The 25,741-nt window shown below is 49.5% G+C and overlaps 1 protein-coding gene across 2 annotated transcripts; it reads right to left on the bottom strand.

Annotated features, from left to right (window-relative positions):
* Nucleotides 1-666: 666 nt before the first annotated feature.
* Nucleotides 667-25,741, bottom strand: CYSTM1 (cysteine rich transmembrane module containing 1). 2 transcript variants are annotated; one of them, XM_054841984.1, is made up of 3 exons: nucleotides 25,600-25,741; nucleotides 14,814-15,061; nucleotides 667-1,117 (listed from the first exon to the last, which is right to left on the bottom strand). In XM_054841984.1, exons 2-3 carry the CDS (start codon nucleotides 15,040-15,042, stop codon nucleotides 1,011-1,013), a joined length of 336 nt encoding a protein of 111 aa, XP_054697959.1. In that variant the 5' UTR covers nucleotides 15,043-15,061; nucleotides 25,600-25,741; the 3' UTR covers nucleotides 667-1,010. The 2 variants fall into 2 exon arrangements, with proteins under 2 accessions (XP_054697959.1, XP_054697960.1); XM_054841985.1 differs by lacking the exon at nucleotides 25,600-25,741 and adding an exon at nucleotides 25,320-25,344.

Raw genomic sequence — 25,741 nt, 5'->3', positions numbered from 1 at the left:
CAGGTTTCCCCACTTTTTTGCAGATGAAAGCTTTTTATCCCCCTCTGGCCAGTTGTGCCATGACACAGCTTCAGCTATAAATCCTCAGCACTAAATTAATCCATGGCCTCGTTTCTTCTTACCCATTAATTTACTCCCCCCCCAGCCCCTATGCTGCAGCAGGGGGATGACCGCTCACTGCTCAAAACCCCTGAGCTGCTGGTGCACACATGCAGCAGCTCCACCGCTGCCTCCCCCAGCTCTCTGCCATCCCAGGAGCTGCTGGGGAGCCCCCAGTCGCAGGAGAGGACCTGCAGATCCAGTGCTGAGCAAGCAGAGGGATGAAAACCCGACTGAGCTGCGCTGCGTGGGAGAAGGGGGTTGGTCATGTCAGACACAGGTGCTCTACCCTCCCCTGCCCAGCTGGTTTCACTGCTCTCATGGCTTACACACCAAGTTGCTGCAGAAAATCCCCCAGATGCTGGTAATGGCAGGGCCAGACACCCCCAGGCCGTAGCGAGGGGTTGAGGCACGAGCTTCTGCAGCAAAGCTGCTTGCAGCTGCCTAAAGCCAAGTCCACCATTGCTGCTGCAGAGTCAGCGCATGCGGGAGGCTGAGAACAGACAGCGACGGGGGAAGCGCACCCTCTACGGGACAGATTTATTGAAACAGTCAGCACCTAGCAAAGAAAATCAACTGTTGGCTTTAATTATTGCATACATCTTCATTTCTAGGACTAGGAAAATTTCAACTGATAAATATACATTTCATCAGAATGCCTTTGGCTGAAATATACCATTAGCACATTCTTCAAAGTTACAACAAAAGTCTTAGAAATGTTAAAAAGGGATTTTTCCTTTACTAAAATAAAGGAGTGCACCCCCCACCCCAACAAGGCGCTAGGACTGACAGACAGGAACTCTTGGCTGTGCAAAGCAGAGCGTTGATTACAGTAACAGAAAGAAGTCAGGACAGGAGTGGGGAGCCTGCATAGCACTCAGTGAGAGGTACGGGAGGTGGCTGCAGCAGAGTCAGGTCAGCATGTCCCAAAGGCAGCAGCAGCAGAGCGCGGTCCAGCAGGCCGTCAGGCAGGCGCTCTCACCCGTGTCATCCCTCCGCCGCTCCTCCACGACGTACACTGCAGGGACAGGAGAGCTCAGTCAGTCAAAGAGCAGCACAGCAACGCCCACAGCAGCTAACCACATCTGCTGGCCCTGGCACAGCCGTGGGGCCCCTCTGCACCCCAGTGCTCACTTTCGGTGGCCCACACTTGCTGGAGACAAGCTGGTGCGCTCTCAGGAGGGGAGGTGGCGAGCTCCAGTGCTGGGTGCCACAGCCCCTCGGGCCACAGTTTCATCACCGCAGCAGCACCCTGTGAGGACCTGCTGCCCCTCCCATCACTGCAGCTCCCCTCGGACAGGAAGGGTCCCTGGGGAAATCACTTCTTCCTGCAGCCGGGCCAAGGCTGCTGGGACTGCGCAACATTATGATCCCAACATAAGCAGCTAGCGCAGGTCAGCCAGGACCAGACTTCTGTTATGTTGCAGACAGTTACTGAGCAAGAAAACAGGTTCAGCCTGGAATCATCTGCTCTGAGCGAGCTGCCCTCCCTGCCCCGCTGCCTCACCCTGCGGCACAGCACCCATGGGTGCCCCGGCTGCAGCCAATGCCCCTCCAGGCCCAGCACAGTTGTGCTTCCTGGGGCGGGAGGTACCCAGGCCAGGCAGTGGTGCTGGAGAGGACCCTGCAGTCCTACGGCCCTTGGGGTGCTGGGGAGGGAGCACGTGTGAGGAGTGGGTGGGTCAAGGGTGGCTAATGGCCAAACCCCCACCCAGCCGCTCACTCACTGCCCCTCCTCAGCAGGGCAAGATGGGAAAACAGGAGAAAGCTCATGGGTCATATAAAGACAGGGAGATGGCTCACCTACTACCATCATGGGCAAAACAGGCTCAACTTGGGGCAAATTAAATTAATTTTATCACCAATTAAAATAAATTTGGGTAGAGAGGAACAAAAAGTCAAACATTAAAACACCACCTTCCCTCCTGCCTCCTCCATCTCCTCCCCCTAGCAGCACAGAGGGACGGGGAACAGGACCTGTGGCCCATACACAGCAGCTCCTCTCCTCTCCTCTCCGCCGCTCCACGGAGAGGTGAGCTACGTGACACCTGTGGGCTGGGGGTGTTTCCCTGCAGCCTTGGCAGAGCCCATCCCCCCCCCCCCAAGCAATCTGTGCTCTGAGCACATGAATCTTTGGAGGGGTTGTTGGGCACCTGGCAATCGAGAAGGCAGCTCAAGGCGCACAGCAAACAGCGCTGAGACCAGCAGGAACAGTTGCCCCGGACCAGATTGGGCGCTGCTGGGGACTGTCGCTGAGCCCCAACATGACACAGCCTTTGGGCACCTGCCAGGAGAACCTTCTCCAGCATGGGTCCTCTCTCCTGGCCACAGGTCCTCCTGGAAACATCCACCTACTCCATAGTCCTCCACAGGCTGCGGTGAATACCCAGAGCACCTCCTCCTCTACTGTTTCGCACTCTTTAGTTCCCTCGTCTCTCTGGCACTTTCTGTCCTTTCTTAAGTATGTTCTCACAGAGGCACCACTAGCTTTGCGATGTGCTCAGCAGTGTCCTGCGGTAAGCCTGTTGCAGAGCCTTGCCACCTACAGCAGGACAAAGAGGTAAGGTCCCAGAAGCAGGAGGTGGTCTCAAGGTGAGATTCAGCTACTGTGTATGAATGGCCATGGAGAGGTCGGTACAGACAAGTCCTGGGAAGAGCTGAGGTCAGCAGCAGAGCAGCGTCCCTCCTACCTCTCGAGGCTGGAGAAAGCTCAGTCTGCATTTTGGACATCAGGCAGAGGATGCTTTTGCACCAACCAGCACCAGAGCTTGCTCTTCCCAGGCCCCACGGGAACAGCAGGGATCAGCTCTGGTTGACTGACCTACCCAATGTATCTCCACTGTGAGGAGAGTGAGCAGAGGAGGCTGTGGCAGGGCTGGGATGCAATGCCTTCAGAGCCTCCCTCTCTGATAGCCTCCACAGCTGAGGCCAGGGAACACTGACAGTGTCTGTGTTGAAGGGCTCCAGGATCAGCAGCAGGCTGACTTGGAGAACAAGTGGGTGGGTTCCTTCCATGCACAATCAAAAACCAGTTTTAGCACAGTGAAGATAAGAACCTGCCTGCTGCCAGGTCTGGCCAGGCCACAGGCCGGAAAGGCTGGATAGGCTCCCAGGGCAGAGTTTTCCAGGAGATGCCAGCTTCTGTAACTACAAGTGCAGTTTGCTTGTTGTCTGTTTAGACAGGCACTGCTAAGTCAGCTGCTTTAATAAGTAGCGGGTCCCTGACACTGCTCCAGCCCTATCACACACATAACTGCCTCCTCTCCAAGGAAGTCAGGTCAGGGATCACTCTTTGCTCCAGCTCTGCGTCCATCTTGCATGCTCAGGGACTTCCACCTCTGCCTGCTCAGCAACCAACGCACAGCCAGCTCTTACTGGGCTAGGAGGCAGCAATTCTTGGACACCTCACCTGCCAAGGGACAGATGCCTGGATCACACCCCCAAACGCTCAGGGTATTGCCTCATGGGCAGAAACCATTTAAGCTCTGCCCCTCCAGGGGTGCCCAGAGGCTCCCAGCAGGCTGCTGGGATTTACTGCACATTGCCATCTGCCTGAAAGCACAGGAGGGAGCCCCAGGTTTGGGTGGAGCTCTCCCAGCAGGGTCACCCACCCGAGGCCAGCGTGCTGCCTGCTCTTTCTGCCAGCCCCTGAGCCCATTTGGGACAGATGAGCAGTTCTGGTTCCTCCACGCTGAGCTTGGGCTATCACACTCAGAACTGCAGCAGTTTGAAGGCAGGCATATGACCTTCCTTAAACCTTTCTTGGGTCTGTTTGTTACGGTCTGCATAGGAAACATGCCCTCACACAGGAGTCCGACCCAGGCAGGCAGTTAGTGCTGTAAGTCAAGTGGCTGAACACGTCATATAGAAAGGCAGAGGCCTGGGCCAGAGACAGCTCGTGTCATCAGCCTGGTCCTCCCATGGGATTGCTTTGTGCTCAGAAAAACATTCCCCCCCCCCGCACTACTTCAGTTCTCTCAAGAGTGATGGGTGGAGGATGATGTGCTCTGGCTTACGTGATACCAAAATCCTGCTAACATCAGGGTGGGACGGAGAGAAAGAGCATAGTAACCCCCCCCAAATACCCATCCTCAGGGTACAGTCTGTAACCCCAAGCCTCAGGCAGCCTCCCTCTTGTGAACGGGAATAACAGAGGAGGCATCTGCTGTGCAGGCACAGCCCAGCTCCAGAGGAGCTGCTGCATGGCACTGGCAGAGCACCACTGTCCATCCTTCCCTCCAGGGCTCTGCCAGCTGCCCGTCAGCATTTGGTCACAGCATGTGGTGCCCATGCTGCAGGAACGGCACGGTGGAAGCACATCTCTTCTACGTACAGCCCCAGGAGGAGGTGGCTGCGCTGGAGCAGGAGAGGGGCCACGTGCTCTCCTCCCCCAGGAGCTGCTGGCCCTGCCTGCCCCTGCAGAGCCAAAGCAGGCATCTCCAGGCAGGAACAGATTGGGACTTGATGGAAAACTGTCTCCCATGCACAGACCAGAGCCCTGTAGGCTGTTGGGCAGTGCTGCAGCAGTAGGGGAGGCTGCATGACCTCCTCCCCACAGCCTCTGGCCAGGGCAGGGCTGCGCCCAGGACCAGCAGCCCTGCCAACCAGCAAGGAGCACAGAACAAAGTCATTGACTTGTGAACCCAGCACCCTGGCCTCCTCCTGCGATCCAAGAGAGCCTATTTCATCCCTTTGAAAGGGTGGACCACAGACCCATCCCATCCAAAGGGGGAATCTGTCCCAAGGCAGACAGGACATTGGTCAGATCCTACCCTCCTACCTCCCTGCAACCCCAAATCTGCACTCAAAACCATGCATGGAAGACTTGCAAAGGCTGCACATTCAAAAGCACAAATACTTGTGAGCGTTTGATCTTATACAGCATTATCTCAGTAGCTCTCTATTCACTGCCTGTTCTCCCTGGTGAGGTGACCCAAGTCCGCTTGTTCCCCTACAGCTCCGTGCAGTGCAAGGCCCCAGGGCAGTGGGCTATAGCAGTCCCCGACCACTCAGCAGCATTAAAGAAGGGAACTGTGCCCTGCTGTCCAGGGGAGAAGCTGGCTTAGCAGAGCTGCCCATACTGTTTTGCTTTCCTTCCCTGACCAGCACTGCTGGGAGCCACGGGACACCCTGACATTTGATCCCTTCACCCTCCTTGGCTGAGCAGCCTTCCCTGCAGCAGACAGAGCTGCCCTTCTGTCTGGCTTAACACATCGAGTCGTGATGAGAAGCGAGCCCTGGCGCCACACAATGCCTTTGTGCAAACCCAGTCACAGGACTGCGCTGTTCAGGAAGAAGAGCAGCAGGGCAGAGCTGCGCAGAACAAGTTCTGTTTGCAAGGACTGGAGGCGACACCAGTGCGTTTCAGGCTGGGAAAAACCTTTGGGCTTTTTTTCCTCCCTGGTGGATCCAGGCGCTCTGGAAAGTGGCTAACTCTTTGGTGCCTTTGTTTCCTCTGAGAAGGTCCTTTCACAACGAGTGAAGGCAAAACACATACCAAATGCTCCAAGAGTCATGACGATGACATGCAGTTGTTCGGCAGGACAGAGCGCACACACAACAGGTAGAGATGGCCAAGAGCTTCTCACCAGAGTGGAGTACCAGCCATGCTCTCCTGCCTATGTTCAGAGGAGAGAGGATGCTTACCGGCTCCTGCCATCCCTCATAGCAAACAGCTCAGGGTGCTTTTCCCATGGCTGCTCAGGAAGCTTCGGAACCAGCTCCCTGTGCTGGAGCCCTGAGGCAGCTCTAGTTTCTAACCACCTGCCAGGTGCCGTTCAAGCTGTCCTGCTTTGGAGCTGTGGAGACCTGGATCGCTGCTGCCAGAGCATTGCCATACCCAAAACTGAGACATCCAGATCTGCACAGCAGAAGGGGGCTGGGAGGATTTTTAGGGAAGCACTGGTTCCTGGGAGTTTGGAGGCAGGAGAGCAACTCTGACCTCTGGAAAACACCAGCAAGAACAGATACCACAGAACTTGCTCCAGAGTAAAGTCCTTGCAGCTTCAGACTGAGTGAAACCCAGGGGAACCCGACACCCTTCCCTGCCCCAGAAAAAATTCTGCAACACGTGACACTCCCAAATCTGGTCGACAGCATAAGGTTGCACTGCTTTAAGGGGTGCCTCATGCACCCTCAGCTCCCTTGCTAGAGCAGCTGAGGTGGATTGAGCTCTCTCAGGCAGACGTCACCTGGCCTGAGGGTGAGCACCCTGTCCTCTGAGCAGGAAGATATGGCACTGCACACTGAGTACAGGCAGACCTAGCTAGCCAGCTGCTCTGGCAAGCCTCCAGCAGGCATCTGCTGACCGGAGCAGGCCATGTCACTGCAATGCAAACCATGGGCTGGAGGGCAGTTACTAGTTTCGGTCACTCCAGTCAAGCTCATCTTCGCCCCGTTGAAGGCGGCCGTATCTGTAGCCGCAGCCAAGGCACCATGCAGGGAAGAGCTCTAACACCGCTGCATTTTACTGCTAGAGTTAAAACAATGATGCTTTCTGGTAGCTCAGCACTAAGCTACCAAGGAGCAATGCTTGAGCAGGCAGAAGCCATGAGCTGTCATATGATACGCTAACATTGACAAGTCCTCCGCTGCAGCACACAAACTAGTAAAGGATTTTGCTGGTTAGTCAGCAACTTGCAAAGAAGTTGGTGAAATCTGCTGGAGGATGGGTCTGTATAGCCTTCCCCACCCCAAAGCAGAGTTGAAATGAATGCTGCCCTTGTGCAATTTTTAGTAAGCTGTCCCTGACTGCAGGCATACAAGCAGAGTTTGCCTGAAGTATTTATGATTAATCCATTAGAAGTTTTAAACTACAGCCAAGTGTCAAGGACATACTGACAAAGCATGTTCAAAGCATGTGTAAAGTGCTGTTATGAAACACTTGCTGAAATATTAAACAAAATGGCTTTTCCAAATTTGGGCCTGTGCAGTAGGAGAACAGCACTTGCACTACATGGCCCCTCAGCTGACTCGCATCGGATGCTGCCTCTCTGCACAAGTGGGTCAAAGCGGCAGCGGGCATCACTCCTCCCCTGCCAGGCAGCACCTTCGGCCACCTGCGCGGCACCGCTGCTGGCAGCTCGTGCTAGAATGGTCTGTGCTGAACTGCCCGATACACAGGCACAACTGGCCACTAACAGTTCAGGGCAGGACCGGGACGGAAGGGATAGTAGCCACGGCAAGACCTTTCTGGAACTCACCATGGGTTTGGGGGGTATGCCTTTCTGTTAGAAGCAGTGGAACAGCACCGGAAAGAGACCACGTCCTTTCACTCTCTCCTGCTAAAAGCTGGAAGTCATTTAAACCAGCAGCACATTGCAGCACAAGTACCTTTCTGCAGAAACCCTCTGAGGAAAAGCTGTGTTTCTCCCCTGTGCAAGGGGTACTGTAGTTTACTCAACCCATTCACCTTAAAAATTCAAGGAAAGCCCCAAAGAAGGCCATTTGAAATACACATTTGAAAAGTCCCTGCCTTCCACTGCAGTTTCTCTCCCAGAGCGAGAAAGTCTTGAGGGCAGCTCTCTGCCACCACCAGCTCATGGGAGGTGGTGTCAACCACTGCTGCGGTTTGGGAGGAAAGACAGTTGCCACTGAAATTTTTCAGACTTTGAGAGCATCTGGGCAATACTCTAAATAAAACCACAACCTCTCCCTTACAGTTCGAGTTTAATGATCATTTTCTTTTAAGCTTCATCAATGCTTCAGAAGGTGTAGCTCTGTGGCCGTCACCAAATTGCCAGAGAAACTTTAAACACAGCCATACAGCATTGCTAAAAAGCTTTTCTCGTCAACCAGTTGGGTGTGGGGCTTATACAAGAGAGGATAAGAACAGAACAGGTGAAGGTTGGTCAACTATTCACTTACAGCTTCCAAAGTGCATAGGGTAAAAACCAGTTCAAGGGAAGGGTAGATAACTATTCCCAGCCAAGCCCCTCATTAAGCTGGAGACATCCTATACCAATCCTCTCATTTTGGACGCTGTGCAACTGGACATCAGCTTCAAAGCACTAACACAGAAGTAGCCAAGGAAATCAAAAGTGCATGGTAGCACCTTTATTCACTCTTCCCAGCCTATGCATTAGTGCTACTTTAAATGCAGAGGATCTCCTGTAAACAGCACAGTAAGAGACAGCGTAACAAAACCCTAAGCACCTTACCCAAACCTCTTAAAATAATTTCTTTCGGAAGTCTTGCACAGCACATTACTGATGCAAGCCACCCAACATCTTCCCAACTCACTTCAGCCAGCAGTTTTCCATTAACAGAGATCAGGTTTTCTAGTGGAATAGCTTTGCCAACAAAACCCCAACCCAAAATACGTAAATTAAGGTAACTGCCGGTTTTGTATGTTTCTTCTCAGAAGCCTGAATGCCTCCAAGCTAAAGCCACTCAGTTTGCTGTGGCAAGGCTTACTGGGGACTTCATTAGCTGTTTTATGCCTCTCTTTTATCCAAGGTTACTCCAAAGATCTCTTATGACATGCCAGAGTCTGGTGGTCCGATAGAGAAGAGAGACAAAGGTGATGCCTCTCAGAGGCACCATACAAGCACTCAATTTTAGGCTCAAGTTTTGATGCTCCCATTGTTTTTTTCTAAAACAGGAAGGGAGAGATGAGTAGACCCTCCCACCTTTTAGTCAGCCCTAGAGAGTGTAGATCACAATGAATCATGCTTACCCTGAAAATGGTAGCACTCCCTGTAATCACACAGTACCAGCCTGCACAATACAGTGCAAATAACTCCCACTTTGTTTTTAAAACAAATACTACAATACCTTGTTATTTCATGTACAGTCTGCTTTATCTTAAGCATACACCTTTTGTTTCTTCTCATACCTAATTGATATATTAATCATTAACTCCATGAGGGAAAGGCATGAGCAGTACTTTTCACCCAGCTGGGTACAAAATAAAACCATGACCTTAGACTGTAGTGCTCCTTATCGCAGTGCTTTACTGGGTCTACAAGGATTGCAGTAGAAGGATTCCAGCTTTGATTACAGAACCAGCCCATCCTGTCCCAGGGCCTAGGCACAGTCATCACTGTTAAGGTACCGACTTACCTACGTGGGGTGCCCCCCCCCCCCCCCCCCCAGAAAGCAGGCAGCGACAGCACCCGAGAGCCCTTGAGCTCTGCAAGCACTCCCAGAAATCTTGCTGCACATCACCGGGGGCCCTGGCACTTGTCTAGGTATTTCAGGTATGACATCCAGGCAGACAGACAGCAAGCAAATGCTCACTTCAGGCGAGCCAAGGAGCAGGCTCACCCAAGATGTCAGCTGCCAGGGGAGGAGAGGTACGTGCACCTCCAGGGTTGGCCCTGCCTAGAACCAGCCAGCTGCAGAGACACTTTCCTCTTCCTAAGGCAAGAGGGCTAGGAGCATGAGAAAAAGCAGTAAGTCTTGACATTTACTTCTCCTTTAGCTCCAGCTGTGTGCTAGCACACAGACCCGCTCTGCAGGCAAACAAGTTATGCTCCTAGCTGCTGTAAGCTATTAGGCAAGGCCTGGAGCACGCAAGAGGAAGCACCAACAAGCAGTTTACCAACCACTGTTACTGCAGACCAAAAACTCTCCCTGTGGTATCTGAATGGCTGTTTGCCATAGCAACTGTTCAGAGCATAAGTATTAACTAATACCATAGTTGTCTTGTCTGGGAGGAAGGAGGCAGCAGAGAAGGGACCACATGTGAATAAAGCGGTTTTTATTACAAGCCACTTCTGCACCAAGAGCTTTGTTTTTGCTTCTCTAGCCAGCAAGCAAGAAGTCTTGCTTAAAACTACACAACACCATTTTAATAATAATTTCTTACAGGGTTAAGTGCTGCCTGCAGCAGATTGCTAAGGCAAGGAAAATTCCTGTCTTTCAGTTCCCACAAGTCTGAAAAGCTCTTAGGGTCACCCTAGAGAGCTGTTTCCGCTTTCAGGGAGATGACCAGGCAAAACATTTCAGGGAAATTACCATGCATGCATGCCAAGTGAGCATTTCCAGAGCCAATGCTGCACTGGCTGCATTTCACACAAGGGTAAAGTTGTTCCCCTCTCACACACTACATGTGCTCCAAACATGGGTTATGTCTGATCATAAACTGTGCAGAGGATTTTTCAGAGCTGGGAAAGAGGTGAGTTTCCTCACCTGAGCACACAGGAATGGGACTCAGAGATCTTTGAGATAATGGAAGTGATACTAATCAGCATTTATGGAGTTTAGATGTACCCAGGAAGGATTCAACATCTTTAAAAAGCAGGGCTACAAGCACTTCTTATAGAAGAAAAGCATATTGTATGTACTAAGTACTCAAGTCTCTGCAGGATGTCAGCAGGCATCGGCCAGCTCTCCAAAGCACTGTAAACCCCATCACACAAGTCAGAAAGTGTTCAGGAGACATGCCATATAAAAAACCAGCTTCTCCCCAGCTCAAAAGTACAATAATTCAGGGCTTCAGACCTTTGGTTTTCTTCTAGACTGCAACAGATGCAGAGACATCTCCCAAAACTACAGTATTTGAGAACTTCCTTTTTTTAACATCAGTGAAATGTTGATTTACTGTTAAAGCAAGGAGGCATTTTCCACCAAGTCAACTGCAGGGCTAAGAACAGCACATTCCTCAGCTTGAGACAGTGCTTTCATTGAAAATCAGCATCAGTCCTAGATTTAAACAAGATCTGCCTTGGAGGGATTTACATATCACAAACTCAGCCTTACAAGGGTCTTGCAAGAGTGTTCTGCATGACAGCCAGGAGGGACAACGTCCAGTTTTAAAGCAAAGGGAACACACCACAGTGAGTACTCACTCAGGGTAGCAAGACTCTGCTTGAGCAGTCCCCCTGGGGCTCGAGTACCACAATCTGTGCAGCACTTGCAGTGCTGGAAAAAGGCCTTACACAATTTGCTTCTCACCCAGACTGGGAGCCCACCTGATGAGGATTGTCCAGAACAGCAGCCTCATTTAATTCCATCCACTACGGAGCCAGCCTTAGCCTCATTTAGCCAGTTTGTCTGAAGCATGTTTTCAGATACAAGACCTGAATTTAGAAATCCTTTTCTTTGCATCAGGATTTTCTCAGATTATGCCTTCCTTGGGGGTGAAAAGTAGCAAAGGTGAGGTCAGTCATCAGCCCCACGACAGCACTGTTTGCCAGCAAACAGCCCCCACCGTTTGTGCAGTCAGCTGACACGAGCCAGGGACAGGAGGAGGTATGATACAGCAGTCTTGGGGAGAGAGAACACCAGGTTTGAATGCATATTACTGTACGCAATATGAGAAGCAGATAAGAGGAGAACGGCCAAGTGAGATTTTTTTTTTTCTTTTTTTGGCAGGACACCAGCTGTCTGGAGTTGCAGGTCCTGAAGGTTCAGTAACAGTTTAAATGCTCTGACAGACTGCTTGGAAAGGGTCAATATACAGAGAGAAAGCCTGCTGGAATCACTACATGCTGCCCTCTAAATAAACTTCTGCTCAGCTCCACACTGTTTGAGAAGCGTGGAGGTAACCACTGAAAGGCACCAGAGAGCCTAACCAGAGCAATGAGGACCCACTCCCTTCCACAGAGACCCATGAAGAGGAAAAATCCACCCCTCCAGCAAAAGGCAGTGACTGCATCTAGGTGACCTGTTATTCTTGCAGCTGGCCAAACATTAGGAGGCAGGCAGCATCACTGTGACTATTACTCTTATCACAGCTGGCTTTGCTACAAGTAATCAACTTCCAGAAATAAGATTTCCACCCTGTGTGTACAACAGGTCAAAAGGCACTAACTGAGCTTTGTTTGCCTTCGTTTGGAAGGAAGGCTGCTGACAGAGCCTGGTTCCCTTTGACACAGTGTAGAACTGCCCCATCCATTACGTTGTTATGTATCGGGGGGGGGGGGGGGGGGGGGGGGGGGGGGGGCAGGAATTAAGCTGGGCAAATTGCTAACATCAGTTAGTGCTTTCAAAATTAGTATGTCACTTCGCACTTTGGCTCATTCCACTTCTTTTTAAAGCACACCATTATCAACAGTATTACATTTCACCTCTAATTTATATAGACAAGAAAGTACCTGCTGACCAGTCAGCAGATACTGTGGCTTCCTTATGCCAGTTGATATCGAGTTATCCTATAATGAAAGTACTGGTGGGGAAATGAGCTATTTTCTGGAATGGGATATTTTCTTCCTCCTAAACAAGCCCCTGCTGCTCAAGAAGGCCTGGGTCCTTATGTTGCCATGGAGCTGCACCTGGGCATGGATGAGGAGCTGACCCAAGAGCTTATGGGTCAGCATTAAAGGGAGCACAGGGACAGGGGACATCATAGCAGGTGTCTGCTACAGGCCACCTGACCAGGAAGACCAAGTGGATGAGGCCATCTATAGGCAGACAGGAGCAGCCTCATGTTCACAAGCCCTGGTCCTCATGGAGGACTTCAATCACCCCGGTATCTATTGGAGGTACAACACAGCAGGGCACAAGCAATCCAGGAGGTTCCTGGAATGCATCAATTGTAACTTCCTTCTCCAAGTGATAGAGGAGCCAACGAGGAGAGGTGCCATGCTGGAACTTGTTCTCACCAACAAGGAGGGGCTGGGTGGGGAATGTGAAGCTCAAGGGCAGCCTTGGCTGGAGTGACCATGAAATGGTGGCGTTCGAGATCCTCAGGGCAGTGAGGAGGGCACACAGGAAGCTCACTACCCTGGACTTCAGGAGAGCAGACTTTGGCCTCTTCAGGGACCTGCTTGGTAGAATACCATGGGACAAAGCCCTGGAAGGAAGAGGGGCCCAAGACAGCTGACTAGTATTCAAGGGTCACCTCCTCCAAACTTAGGAGCAATGCATCCCGACAAAGAGGAAGTCAGGGAAAAGCACCAGGAGGCCTGCATGGATGAACAAGGAGCTCCTGGACAAACTCAAACACAAAAAGGAAGCTTACAGAGGGTGGAAGCAAGGGTACATAGCCTGGGAAGAATACAGAGAAACTGTCCAACCAGCAAAGGATCAGGTTAGGAAAGCTAAAGCCCTGATAGAATTGAATCTGGCCAGGGACGTCAAGGGCAACAAGAAAAGCTTCTATAGGTACGTCAGTGATAAAAGGAAGACAAGGGAAAGTGTGGGCCCCCTCAGGAATGTAATGGGAGACCTGGTTACCCAGGATATGGAGAAGGTTGAGGTACTCAATGAATTTTTTGCTTCACCAGCAAGTGCTCTAGCCATACGACTCAAGTTGCAGAAGGCAAAGGGAGGGACGGGGAGAATGAAGAACCACCCACCATAGGAGAAGATCAGGTTCAAGACCATCTAAGGAACCTGAAGGGGCACAAGTCCACAGGACCTGATGAGGTACATCTACGGATCCTGAGGGAACTGGCAGATGAAGCGGCCAGGCCACTCTCCATCATATTTGAGAAGTCATGGCAGTCCGGTGAAGTTCCCACCGACTGGAAAAGGGGAAACAGAACCCCCATTTTTAAGACGGGTAAAAAGGAAGACCCAGGGAACTACAGGCAGGTCAGTCTCACCTCCGTGCCTGGCCTGATCATGGAGCAGATCCTCCTGGAAACCATGCTCAGGCACATGGAAAATAAGGACGTGACTGGTGACAGCCAACGTGGCTTCACTAAGGGCAAATGGTGCCTGACAAACTTGGTGACCTTCTATGATGGGGTTACAGCATTGGTGGATAAGGGCAGAACAACTCATGTCATCTACCTGGACTTGTGCAAAGCAGTTGACACTGTTCTGCACGACATCCTTGTCTCTAAATTGGGAGACACAGACAGAGACTCCACAACTTCCCTGGGCAACCCGTGCCAGTGTTTGATCACTCTCACAGTAGAAAAGTGTCATCTTGTGTTCAAAGGGAACCTCCTGTGTTTTAGTTTGTGCTCATTGCCTCTAGTCGTGTCACTGGACACTACTGAGAAGAGTCCAGCTCCTTCTTCTTCATTCCTGCCCATCAGGTATTTATACATATGGATAGGTCCCCCTGAGCTTTCTCTTCTCCAGGCTGAAGAGTCCCACCTGTCTCAGCTTCTCCTCATATAGAGATGCTCTGGTCCCTTAATCACCTTCTCAGCCCTTCTCTGACAATTCAAGCCTGCACCAAGTCCCATGAGAGCTATGGGTGCCAGAGTAAAACAGCATACCATATCAAGGGGACATGGCACACAGATGGACCAGCTAGCTGTCAAGTTACACTGTCCTCCTTCCCCAGAAATCTGGGGTTTTCCACAGAACAATAATAGCTTCAGAAAAAACCAAAAGCCCAGGAATGATTCCAATGGCACTACGAGATCCCTTGGACAGACACCAATGGGCTCAAGAAGACTGATGTACATTAATTCAGTAGGAACTGTACATTTGAATATTACAAGCTTTAACTGTGCAGCCTTCGACTGAAACTTAGCAACTGGAAGACAGGCAGAATGAGAGTTGTGGCAAATCTAAAGCCAGCAAAAAGCAGGTATAACAACCTCAGCATAAGGATTCCCTTGAGGGATCAGCATTGAGGACGATCAGCAGTATCTTCCAACAGCCAGAGAACTGCTAGAGACACAACAGCAAAGTAAAGTAGGAAAACAAGCTATAAACAGAATCACTACTTCAAACAAGTCTCCACCTCCCCCAGCTCCATTAGGGCCAGACGCTGGTAACCATATTACTTCAAGGTCAACATGTACTCATGCATTTGCAAGCCAGAAAGGGTCACGATCACATCACACCACAGCTGCTAGGCATACCTGTATTTTTAGGCCCATCTGCATACACTGGTCCTGGAGGCGGAGGTGCATTTTGCCATCCATACTGGGGATAGCCTTGATAACCTGGCTGGCCTGGCTGGTATGGCCCAGTAGGTCCAGGAGGATAGCCTGGGTATGGGCCAGGAGGACCACCCGGTTGCTGTGCATAGGGTGGGTATGGGGCAGTCGGGCCCGGGCCAGGGTAAGGTGGAGGATTTTCGTAGTTCATGTGGGATGCAGAATCTGTCCTGCAGAAGAAGGAAAACAGAAGAACTGTTTTGGTTTTGTCTGCTTCATCCATGACCATATAATCCTCATTTCAGACTGCCCTCCAGAGGGCCCTACATTAAGTGTGGGAAACAGGCCTCAAAATATCTGGTCGAACAGTGAGTTTATTTTTAACTCTTTCGCAGGGGCAGAGACTGAAGTGATTTCTTTTAAGTGACATGCATTTAGCCCAGCAGCAGTGACTTGCTGCTTTCCAGTCATGCATTAGCTATTCACCCTAAGACATTTAACAGTCTTGTAACTGCAAAGCAAAATCCTCTGCTTCTACTCATTATTAAGTTGTTTTTAAGAGACTTAGGAGTGATTACTTCATGTTTATGTCAATATTAAAAAAAGAAAAACATGCAGAAATGCAGCCTGTTCCAGACATGTTTGGTAGCCTCGACAGGAAAAAGAGCGAACGCAAATGTCCATTCACTTCTGCTAATTGTTACAGGCATCTAGGTCAGCACTCTGGAGCAAGATTGTATATGAATAATTTCCTGATGACACTGTAACCCAGCACATTGCGTATTCTTCCAGTAATGCACAACTGAATCATTAGCACAAGCAACCAAGACCTTGGCCTCAGTCTCATTCAAAAAGCAACATTAAAGACACCTCAGAGAGTTGATGTTTATAAAACCTATCTAATGTATTACTCATGGTACAGCCATCAAAATACAAGATTGTTGCAATGATGCAACTACAATTAACCTCTAAGCAGCATGACTAAGCAAACCATTTCTTATGTCTGGTTTCTGAAGCTTCTCCCTGTTTGAGAAACAGAAGTGGCCTTAATACCATGTGTTCAGGCACTATCCTGACTGAAGTAGCTGTACTCTGCAATTTCCTTTTACCATTACAGTGTGCAGAAGGGTCATCATTTCCTCCTTGCTACACACCTCCTCCCACATACCACAGGCTTCTGGGAGAAATACCAGGAGCACAGTTTGCCTCTGCTGAGGCTAGCTGCTGCCAGCACAGAGCAGGAGAAGCTGACAAGCAGGATCCTCTTTGGATGGTGATGGAAAGGGCAAGCAGTCAGGCTAGACTGACCTCAATGGTGAGTACTGTGCAGCCACTCTTGGGGACATGCAGATTTTGAGTTCAGAGACAACCATTAGCACATCTAGGCTGAGCTCTGGTGTGACACAGATTAAAGAATTTCACCTTTGTAACTCTATAGCAAGCCCAGAGCAGTCATCTGCCGGGCAGAAGCCAAGTGAGTCAAGCCTCTGGGGCTATGTTTAGCTGCTGCAGTTCCTGACAGCGTTGAAGTGAGCTTGCTTGGTTTATGGCTTGCTATTTCATCACCTCAGAGAGCACCAACTATCCCTCCCCAAGGAAGGATCCCTAGGCTCTCTGCTTATTTACAGGTTACTCCTGCCCAAACACTGCTAGCACAATGCTCACTGCTGTACAGGCACCACGGGTCTCTCCCACGCACGCAGCCCCGTCCCACTCTCTCAGTGACAGCCAGTCTGATCGCACAGGATGCCCAGGAGAGTGCTGCTGACTTGAAACGACTCCAGAGAGGCACTCCAATGGAACAGGGCTGACGTCCTTCCCACAATGACACTGAGAAGCCCTTCAGCCTCGGCAGCCTGCAGTTGGCATTCACCTGAATTCAGCTAATGCTCCTCTTGCTGTGCGAGCCAGGCACAGTCCCAGTTAACTTCTACGGCTGCGCTGTTACTTTCAAATGATATTTCTTAACGTCTTTGACAAGAGTTTTAACTGTTTAACCAATGCCAGGGATTAGAGGAATTTTTTTTTTCCATTGCCAGACCAGCCAGACCGCTTAACTGCGCATTTTAAAACAGACGAGCACAACATACGTTTAACTTGAGGCTCTTGAACCACTGTACTGCACTGCAAAGCTTCTACCAAGTCTGCAACAAGAAAATTCTCCCTTCAGAGCCAGTGAGAGGCAGGCAGCAAGCCCTACAACTCACTTCAACGCAACAGACTAAAGAATTGGGACATAATGGGTCACTAATGTTCATCTAACACAGAAAATTATCCCAAAATAGCAACCAAAAGCAAATCCCCAGGGAAGAAGGCATCTGTAAGTGCATCTGTATACCTATATACCACTGCATATGGCAAGGTAACCATTTGGTGCCCAAGCCAGACAGGCCCAGGCAACCAGCAGATCCCTGTGAACCCCCCCGAGGTTGCTCAGCCTCCCTGAGCCAGCGTACAGCTGCAGTGCCCGCTCCCAGCACGAGGGGATCCGAAGCTCTGCTGTGTGCCTTATGGAAAACTGCCTCCTGCCCCACCGGGGTGACTGCAGGACATGAGGATCAGCAGTTGTCCTCCTGAATTTAGAGATTCACCAAACCAGGGAAGAGGCATGTGGGAGGCCCCCCCGCTCCAGGTTAAAGAGCCCCAGCCCACTGTTTGCTCCTCGGGCAGGAGCTGGCCCCTCCACCCACCTCCCCCTTCTCTGAGCCCCTCCAGGTCTGTTCTAGGCTGTAAGTTGGCATCCTAGATACATATATATGTATGTATATATATACACACACAAGCATTCAAAGGCAGCAAACTACAAATCATGTTTTTTGTACATAAACCTTTTCTTAAGAACCTCCAGGGCTCAACCTGCTTGGTGATCATTGCCAAGCTCCAGCAAAGAGTCACATTCATGACTTCGGTTTTCCAAAGCTCTCCTATCTAAGGGGACGGTCACCTCATCCTTTCCACTGAAGTTCAGTCAAGTCCAGTCTTCCCTTCTGTCCCTTCATATGCATCAATTAATCTATCTACATTCAATATCATTGCCATTTTAGTGCTGTAGCAAGGCTTAAAAGATGTTGCAATTCTTCAGTTGGCTGTGAACTCAAATTCAGGCAGTGGATAACAAACTCAGCCATCGCACTGCTCCCTTGTGCTGGGACCTCTCCCCTCCTCAGAGGGGAGGGCTGAAGAGAAAACTGGAGAGAGTCTACTAAAAGCCAGACAGATGCCTGGGCAGAGACCTCAGAGAAACAACAGAACAGTGGAAAAGATGAAGAACGAGATTACGAAGGGCCTATTCCACCAGGGCAAAAGTTACTTTTCCCCTCAAAGTTGAGGGTAAAGTAACACAACTGAGATTAGGTAAGAAGTAAAAGAGAGCATCCAGCAAGAACAGTTTCAGAGAAATCTTCAATATAGTTGCTGCTGTGATGAATGAGAAAACTCATGAAGAATTTATCAAGGCATTCATCAAACCAAGGAGGTGGTTGTGGAAACCAGGTCCTCCAGAGGTTCTAAGTACTACTTCTGTCCACTTCCCCCCAGCTCAGTCTCAGCTGTGAGGGTCAACCTTCTCGCAATGGTCTTTGTCCCCAGTTACAGTCTTGGGAAGAATTCTTCCTTGTCCCCCACTTCCACTATCAGTTACTGCCGTATATATGTCCTTTTCTACTTGCCCTTTTTGAACTGTGTGACTATATTTAGATTTTCCTTATTCTCATGAACTCATACATGACTTTACATGCTTACCAGCCCTATTTACTCACCTGGGTATCTGTTTGCAAGGCAGAGACTTGAATCATTAAGCAGATACTTTTCAGAGACATACTTGAGCTCCTAGTCAAACATATTATCAAGCTTTGCCGTAGTTTCTCACACCAACTAGTACTTCCATGTGAGCTGCAACCCAGACCAACTCCTGTAAGCTTGCATCAGGGCTCATATCTGTGGGTTTCCCAATGAGCACCTCTTGGAGACATAGCTTGGAAGGAAGCACATGCATCAGTAATACCTACTTCTTTCTGATTGCTTTAAACTTACTGCCTCATACAAGGTCAGCATACCAATGCAGCTGTTACAGAACTAGTCGGTCACTGCTCCTGACTCTCCTCTTCCAGCACACTCATGAATTTATTATCTTTTTTTCTCCAGGCATCTCTCCCAAGCTGAGGACTCTTTGCTTCTACAAAGCCTGTCCTATTCCTTGGTCCTTCTTGCCACCCATTGCTGTGCCTTTAGCTTTGCCGTCTGATAAGGGGCGAGCAGGCTGTGTGAAGCTCTGCTGCACAGTGCTGCAGCAATCTCCTGCTTTCCATCCCTTTCCCAGCCCACTCCCAGGACAGCTCTTGCCGTGTGTCAAGCCAAACACAGAGCTCAAGCTGCGCTGTACTATGTAACTGCAAGATCCGAGTGGAAGTAGCTCATGTAGAGTCTGTCACTGCATACGTACAGCTAGGACTGTCACTCTCACCCAAAGTGCTCACCGAAGTACCAACGCACGGTCTCTTCCACCATTTCACTCACCAAGTATCAGACTCTTCCATTAGTCTCTGAAAAAAGCCTTAGTTTCAATGTGGGAAAGTCTCATCATCCACAAGCTGCCACCTGTTTTTACACATCAGGGCATGGTGGATTATGAATCGAGTGAGATCCACCTTTATCCCATCTATGTTTAGGAATCACAGGGAAGGATTTATTTTTTCCTAAACTAGGAAAAAAGAAACTAGTAGCCTCATTTAGATATTTGACGACCACCTCACTTTGCAAGAGCGCTAGCTCTGCAGCACAGCACGAGGGTCTGAACAGGTAGGACTTTTGGTCAGAAGATAACATGATGCAGGAAAACAACCAAGAAGGAAGAGAACAAGGGAAAGAGTGATGGAAGGAAAGCTCTTCTGTTAGCACGAGGGCTTCCCAAACAAAAAGCATTCACACCCTGCCACGAAGACCCAGTTTCACCCTTTTCCCTTGCCCAAAAGGCCACTTACAAGGCTGGAGCTCCCAAGCATCTCTTCTGAGGTCAGCATAATTCTGGCCTTCAAAGTGACTGGAGACCAGTATGAATCTGCTTCTACCCATTGGCACTGACAATACCTTGTTATCTTGGCAAAACTGAAAAGAGCATGCATAGAAGAACCATCTCAATTTTTACACAGTCGGTGTTCACAGCTGCTAATACACCTGCAGAGAAATACCAATCCCTACAGACAGCTGTCTGCAAGTCACGTTCTTCAAATGCAATCTCCTATGTAAGTGAATCAATTAAATGAAAAGCTGTGCATGTGAGGGGAGATGACAATTTAATCTGGCTACTGAAACAGGGTTAAACGCCTTCTGTTGCATAGGGAACAGTGCAAGAAATAGCCCTCTGAAAACAAATGGGGGATTAATAAATTAAAACAACCAAAGAAGATCAGCAGTCTGGAACACCTAGACAACCTCTCCTCCAAAAAAAAACAATTAGCACATTTTAGGAACATAAAGGCAAGAAGTTGTTTCTTTTTAGGACAACAGAACAAGCATCGCACCTCATAGTCAGGAGGAATCACATTTTGGGCATGTCAGACATTGATTCAGCTGGCCTTTGCACGGATGAAGATGGAGGGCATGGTGAGAGGCACAGATCCTGAGAAGGGCAATCGGGGCACCCTGATGTAATCCACCCCTTCCAATGCCTGCAGCGCTAGGAAGTAGTTTTCCAATACAGAGATCTAATGGAAAGTACATTTAACATCAACAATCCAGCTCCTGGCAACCAGCCTAGAATTTAAATTACATTTCATATGAGCAGTATCCAAAGGAAAAAAAGCACAAGTGGCTTTTAAATGGCACTGGTCCTGTGTAAGAGGGAGCTCTTACCAGCTTCTTTGCAAGCTCCATTTAGTGATTGTGTGAAAGGTACATTAAGGATGAAGTGTAAGAGTCCCTTCTTGCTTGGTTCGCTTCCAGGAAAAGCCTCCTCCCAGGTTTGCCCACCCACCTCACCAGGCAGCATCATCAGCCTAGAGTAATAGCTGAAGGAGAACTGGACAAGAACTGCACCCACCTTTTCTGACAAAAGCTGCTCAAAACTGGTTTACTTCATAAAATTCAGGTCTACGCAGAAGCGAAAAGCCCAACTTTGTGCTATCAAAGGAAAAGCTAGAAAATGCTGCTTTGTTCAAACTACTCCCTTGTGAAGTCTCCGAGGCTATGGGATACGCCAGTCATTAGGAAGATGTGCATTTCCTCACCTTGGTTGGAGCGGCTGCTAGCATTTCCTGCGCAAAACCCCTCAGCTGCTGTTCTGAGTGGCGGAAGCCACCAGACTAGGCAGCTCTGCAGAGTGAACAGCAGTGGTTTGGATGAACAGGCATTTAACCTTCCAAGATCCTGAGCCAGGTATTCCCTCTTCCCAGTACCCTCCAAGCCCTCCGAGACCTGAATGGAGAGCACACCTGACGTGCAAGGATGACACTCGTGTCCCTACAAACTGTCCCACCTCTCCAGTCCCCTCATCTGTCTTGCCTTCTTGGCAAAATCATGATTGATATGAATGCTTCCAGGTGATTTTGGTTTCAAAAACCTGGGTTTTCATCAGCTCTAAAGGGCCTATAGTCACGTCGACAGTTTTTGCCTCAGACGCAATGTCCTTTGTAGAGCTTCGCAGTCACAGGATCCGTCCTTGCCGCTCTGTCTGCAGACGACTCTAACAATGCAGCCTCATGCCCACACAGGTTGGAATGCCAGGATTTTCCTTCTGCAGGCAAGCTTCAATGTCTCATCAATCATTATGAATGTACAAAACCTCTTCAGAAATACTACTCATAACTTACTGCCTAGTTTTCCTGCTTGCAATATGCTGTCCACCTACATGTTCTGCATGGCAGAAGAAAAGTATGAAGCTGAAATAGCTGCCTGTGTAGTTCCTACAATAAAAGTGTTAGCGGAAAAACACCCCAAAAAACTAATCCAATGCTCTGCTACTGTTATTACATGAACTGCACCCTTATGGGGAAAAATTATCAATTTTTTCAGATGTCTGATGAAAGGTTTTAAGAACATACAATTTAACACCAGAGACTATTAATTGCGACACCAGGGAGTACCAGAGCACAGCCCCTCTAATGCTATAAGCCAAGGCACTTGCTGCTGACACACCAGCTGAGACTCTGTCCAGTTACGGAAGTGCCTGTGGCAAAATATTCGAAATAGCAAAGCCCTTTACACAGAAATCATTGCAGAAATGGGCACTATCACCCTGGTTTCAGGTTTTGAATGCTTTTGCACGCACTGCTCTCATTCAAGTCTTTGTATGATGTGCTACTAGATACTTCCAGAAATAGATAAGTATAATATGTTCTTAAATGGATGTATTAAGACAGTTTTAAGGTGTGACAAATACCAAAACCAAAAATCAATGAAAACATCTGATTGTCAAGTTAAACTAGACCCTGCAAATAATAGTTAAAGAAAGAAGCTTTGTTGGTCCAACTGAGAATGTGAAACAAACAGTATGACTAGCAAGAAAATTAATAAGCACAGTTAATACATTCATATGTGTTATTCAGATGGTGTTCTGGCAGCATCCCAGCAATGAAACAGCAGCAGTCTTTCACGATAACCTCCCCAGTTCTTATACACCGATGGATTTAATGGAAGATACTACCCTGACTGCACAGTGATTTTCTACCATCTCAAGCAGGAAACACACTGAAAGGCATCATACAGCTTCTAAGACACAGTAAAGTCAGGGTACGCAGACAGAAATACGTCCATTTTCTACAGCTAAGATCTTATTACTTGGAAAGATATTTTTGTGACAGGCTGGAAAATGAAATGCAACAGAGATTTTTTTCACTCTTGTTTCCTCACTTTTTCTGCTTTTCCACATCCTACCTGCAGTTGTAACACAAGGCTTTTCTTTGCCTGTAGGGCATATACAAGAATCTCTTAATGGCTGCTTGTCACGGGGCACAAGCAAGTACCAGTTGTCACGAAACCAAGAAAGCCTTTGCCTTACTCTGTCAGAGGTTGAAGAGAAGTTCAGGGTACTGCCCTCAAGAGCTCGTAAGACCCAATAAAGCCACAACAATGCATTATAATGCTATTGTTGAAATATATCTTTCTGATATGCAAGTGAAAGAAACGGCAGCTTTTGTTTAGTAGTGGCAGTGCCTGGCATAAGGAATACAATGGACCAGACATTTCCAAATAGGTGCATTCCCTGAAGCCCCCCGCAACCCTCACAGGCAGTGGGCAGGAACCAAAGCACAGCTCAGCTCCCTCTCCAAGAAAGCAGTGCAGTGGCAGCAGTAATGCACACACACGCTTCCACATCACTGGCCCCCGTGGGGAAACGCTCCCTGGGATACTGCGGAGGGTGGCATGAGCATGGGTGCGAGGCCAAGTGCTTCATCCCAAAATCCAGAGGAAGGCAACCTCTCCCATCCCAGGGTGAGCTGCCTCGGAGGCTCTCAGGCTGCCTTGTGGGAAGCCAGGCTGCAGCCGGCAGGATGCCAGACCTGGCAATACCGACCTCTTGCTTGAATGACTCAGGCTTCTCGCTATCTTCCCCTATTCCCCAAAATGACAGAGTGCTATTTTCTACTCATTGAGCCATACAGTTCAGAAACAGGAAGTTCAGAAAGGCACAACACACAAGAAAGAGAAGAAAACATCAATATCGCAGACAGGCATTCAAACCCTGCTCATTCAAGTCTTCAGCTCCCACTAGTAGTTTTCACAGCCCCCTGCTAAGCCTGCAGCCATGCCACAGGGAGATCACAAACAGGTAACAGGAGAAATGCAGAACCTGTTTGTTGAAAATCCAGAATTACACAAGCTTGCTCTGCCCTCCTAGGAAAAATTAAGTAACATATTACTGATCGTGCACAGAACTACCCTGAAAACAGGTAGCTGTTCTGTTTACCATAAACACAGCCCTCCAGGTAATTCTCCATCATCCCACTGCAATGCTACCAGCAGAAACATTGCTGCTTATGCTTACAGGAACACCTCTGGTTTTTTGAGCAGCAAGCCACCACCAATTTTAAATATAATGAAGCCCTGGGGGGAAACAGGGCAACAAAACATTGGAGCCTTTTCTTCTGACACTGGGATACCACCTCGCAGGGTCTGCTCAGCCCACGTCACAGCCTCCCACCCATGTCGGAGCCACTCATTTACAGGACATTCTCGTCTCTTCCTTGGCCTCTGCAGTGAGGACACCCACCAGCCTCTGCAGATTATCAGTTACCACTCTTGAACCATTTGAGGAATGACAAATCAGTATTTTAGCAAAGATGGCTTTTATAGCACATGAATAAGAGGCAGATTGTAACAGAACTAATGCTGAAGAAGTTTCAGTACTTGGTAAAAACACTATTCTGTGCAGTGCAGAAGATTATTATCCAACATGCATGCTAATTCCTAACCATCCCCAAAAAACACTGAAATATGATAACTAAAATGTATCAAGGCTCAGCATTTTCTGCCTCCTCCTCAGTATATCTGATATAGTAATAGTATTCTTCTCACCCAATGCTTCTAGGAAGAGTCAGTCTTTTTATTAAAGTAACTGATGCAGTTAAAAGAAAAATACCTGTTTACTGGCACAGCAGCACTTCCCACACCTTGTATCTGATCACTATATTTATCATAGCACAAAGGACGCACAGTCATTTTAACTCACCCACACTTACCACCTTACCAAGACATATACTATTTAGATGACCAGGTTGAACCTTCTGCTCACACAGGTCTTGTAGCAAAGGTGAAAGTACCAAAAGCAAAAAGCGCTTTTTTTTTTTTTTTTTCCTTTCAGATAGAGCTAAACATGAATCTGGGATGACTGGGAGAGATCTTGGCGCTGCCCCAGACAGAGAGGGTCTCCCTGCTGCTATCACAGGAGGCTGTCAGATCCATGTGGCAGAGGAAAGGAGGTGAGTGCTCACCTTACTCTCCTATTTCACCATGACATTTAATTATCCAAATGAGGTCTCCAACGGCTATAGGAACAGGAAATATAAATCCAGGACAACGATAATGGCTTTTAAACACATGATGCAGCCTTTATTATTTTCAGAGTGCCAGCATACCTCTTGCTCTACACTAAATAAACCCATTAGTATTAAACATGCCCATCTGCTCTGAGTGCAGATGCCTGCCTTCCTCCTCTCCCCCTGTGCTGCACAAACAATCGCAGTGGAGCAGCACCGCTCTCCCCGACACGCAGGGCAGGACTCCCAAACCCCACAGCACCCCACAGCCACCTCGCTCCCTGCAACAGAGGCTTGAAAGAGCTTAAACCGACTTTTTGAAAACAACCACATCGTTAGAGCTGGCAGAGAGGGAGAGACACCCCAGGTCAGCGGCACCGCGGCACAGGCCTGCCTGGGGGCTTCACTGGCGATCCGTCCTCCTGCCCCCCCAGACCCCACACCTCGGGGAGCCCCGCCGCCAGAGCCGCCCCCCACAGCCGGCCTCCCAAGGGGTGGGGCGGGTCCCTCTCTTCACCTCAAGATGTCTTCTTCCTCATCCTCCTCAGAGCAGCAACCCTGACCACCGCATTCCTTCCAACAAGGGCCCCACGTCCCGGTCCCGCCCCACAACCCACCCCGCTGCCCCCCCAGCGCCCAGCCTCTCTCCCACCCGCCCCGGGCCCTCCCTGACCACCAGCCCTCACAGCTTCCCCCGACACACGCCGGGGTACAGGCTGCTGCCGGCCCCACACCCAGCCCCTCACACACACCCGTGGGGGCACCCAGCCTCACAGGCTTTCCCCCCGGCCCCGTACCTCAGGCGCCTCCCGTCTCGCGCCGCCGGCGGCACCTGCTGCGCACTCCGCGGCGGGCGGTGACGTCAGGCAACGAGGACAGAGCCCCGACCTCGAGGAGGGGGCGGGCACGTCACAAGTCCCCTCCTCGGGGGCGTGGCCT

This window comes from Grus americana, chromosome 14, assembly GCF_028858705.1.
Source record: "Grus americana isolate bGruAme1 chromosome 14, bGruAme1.mat, whole genome shotgun sequence".
Taxonomy (NCBI): Eukaryota; Metazoa; Chordata; class Aves; order Gruiformes; family Gruidae; genus Grus; species Grus americana.
The sequence above is the reverse complement of the archived record's forward strand: the minus strand, read 5'-3'. Positions and strand labels throughout refer to the sequence as shown.

Bases quoted from the DNA above. Each gene is read 5' to 3' on its own strand.
- CYSTM1 (XM_054841984.1), bottom strand. From the start codon at position 15,042: ATGAACTACGAAAATCCTCCACCTTACCCTGGCCCGGGCCCGACTGCC. The intron at 1,118-14,813 runs GTATGCCTAGCA...CTGTCCCTGCAG, and splicing joins AGATGGGCCTAAAAATACAG to TGTACGTCGTGGAGGAGCGG.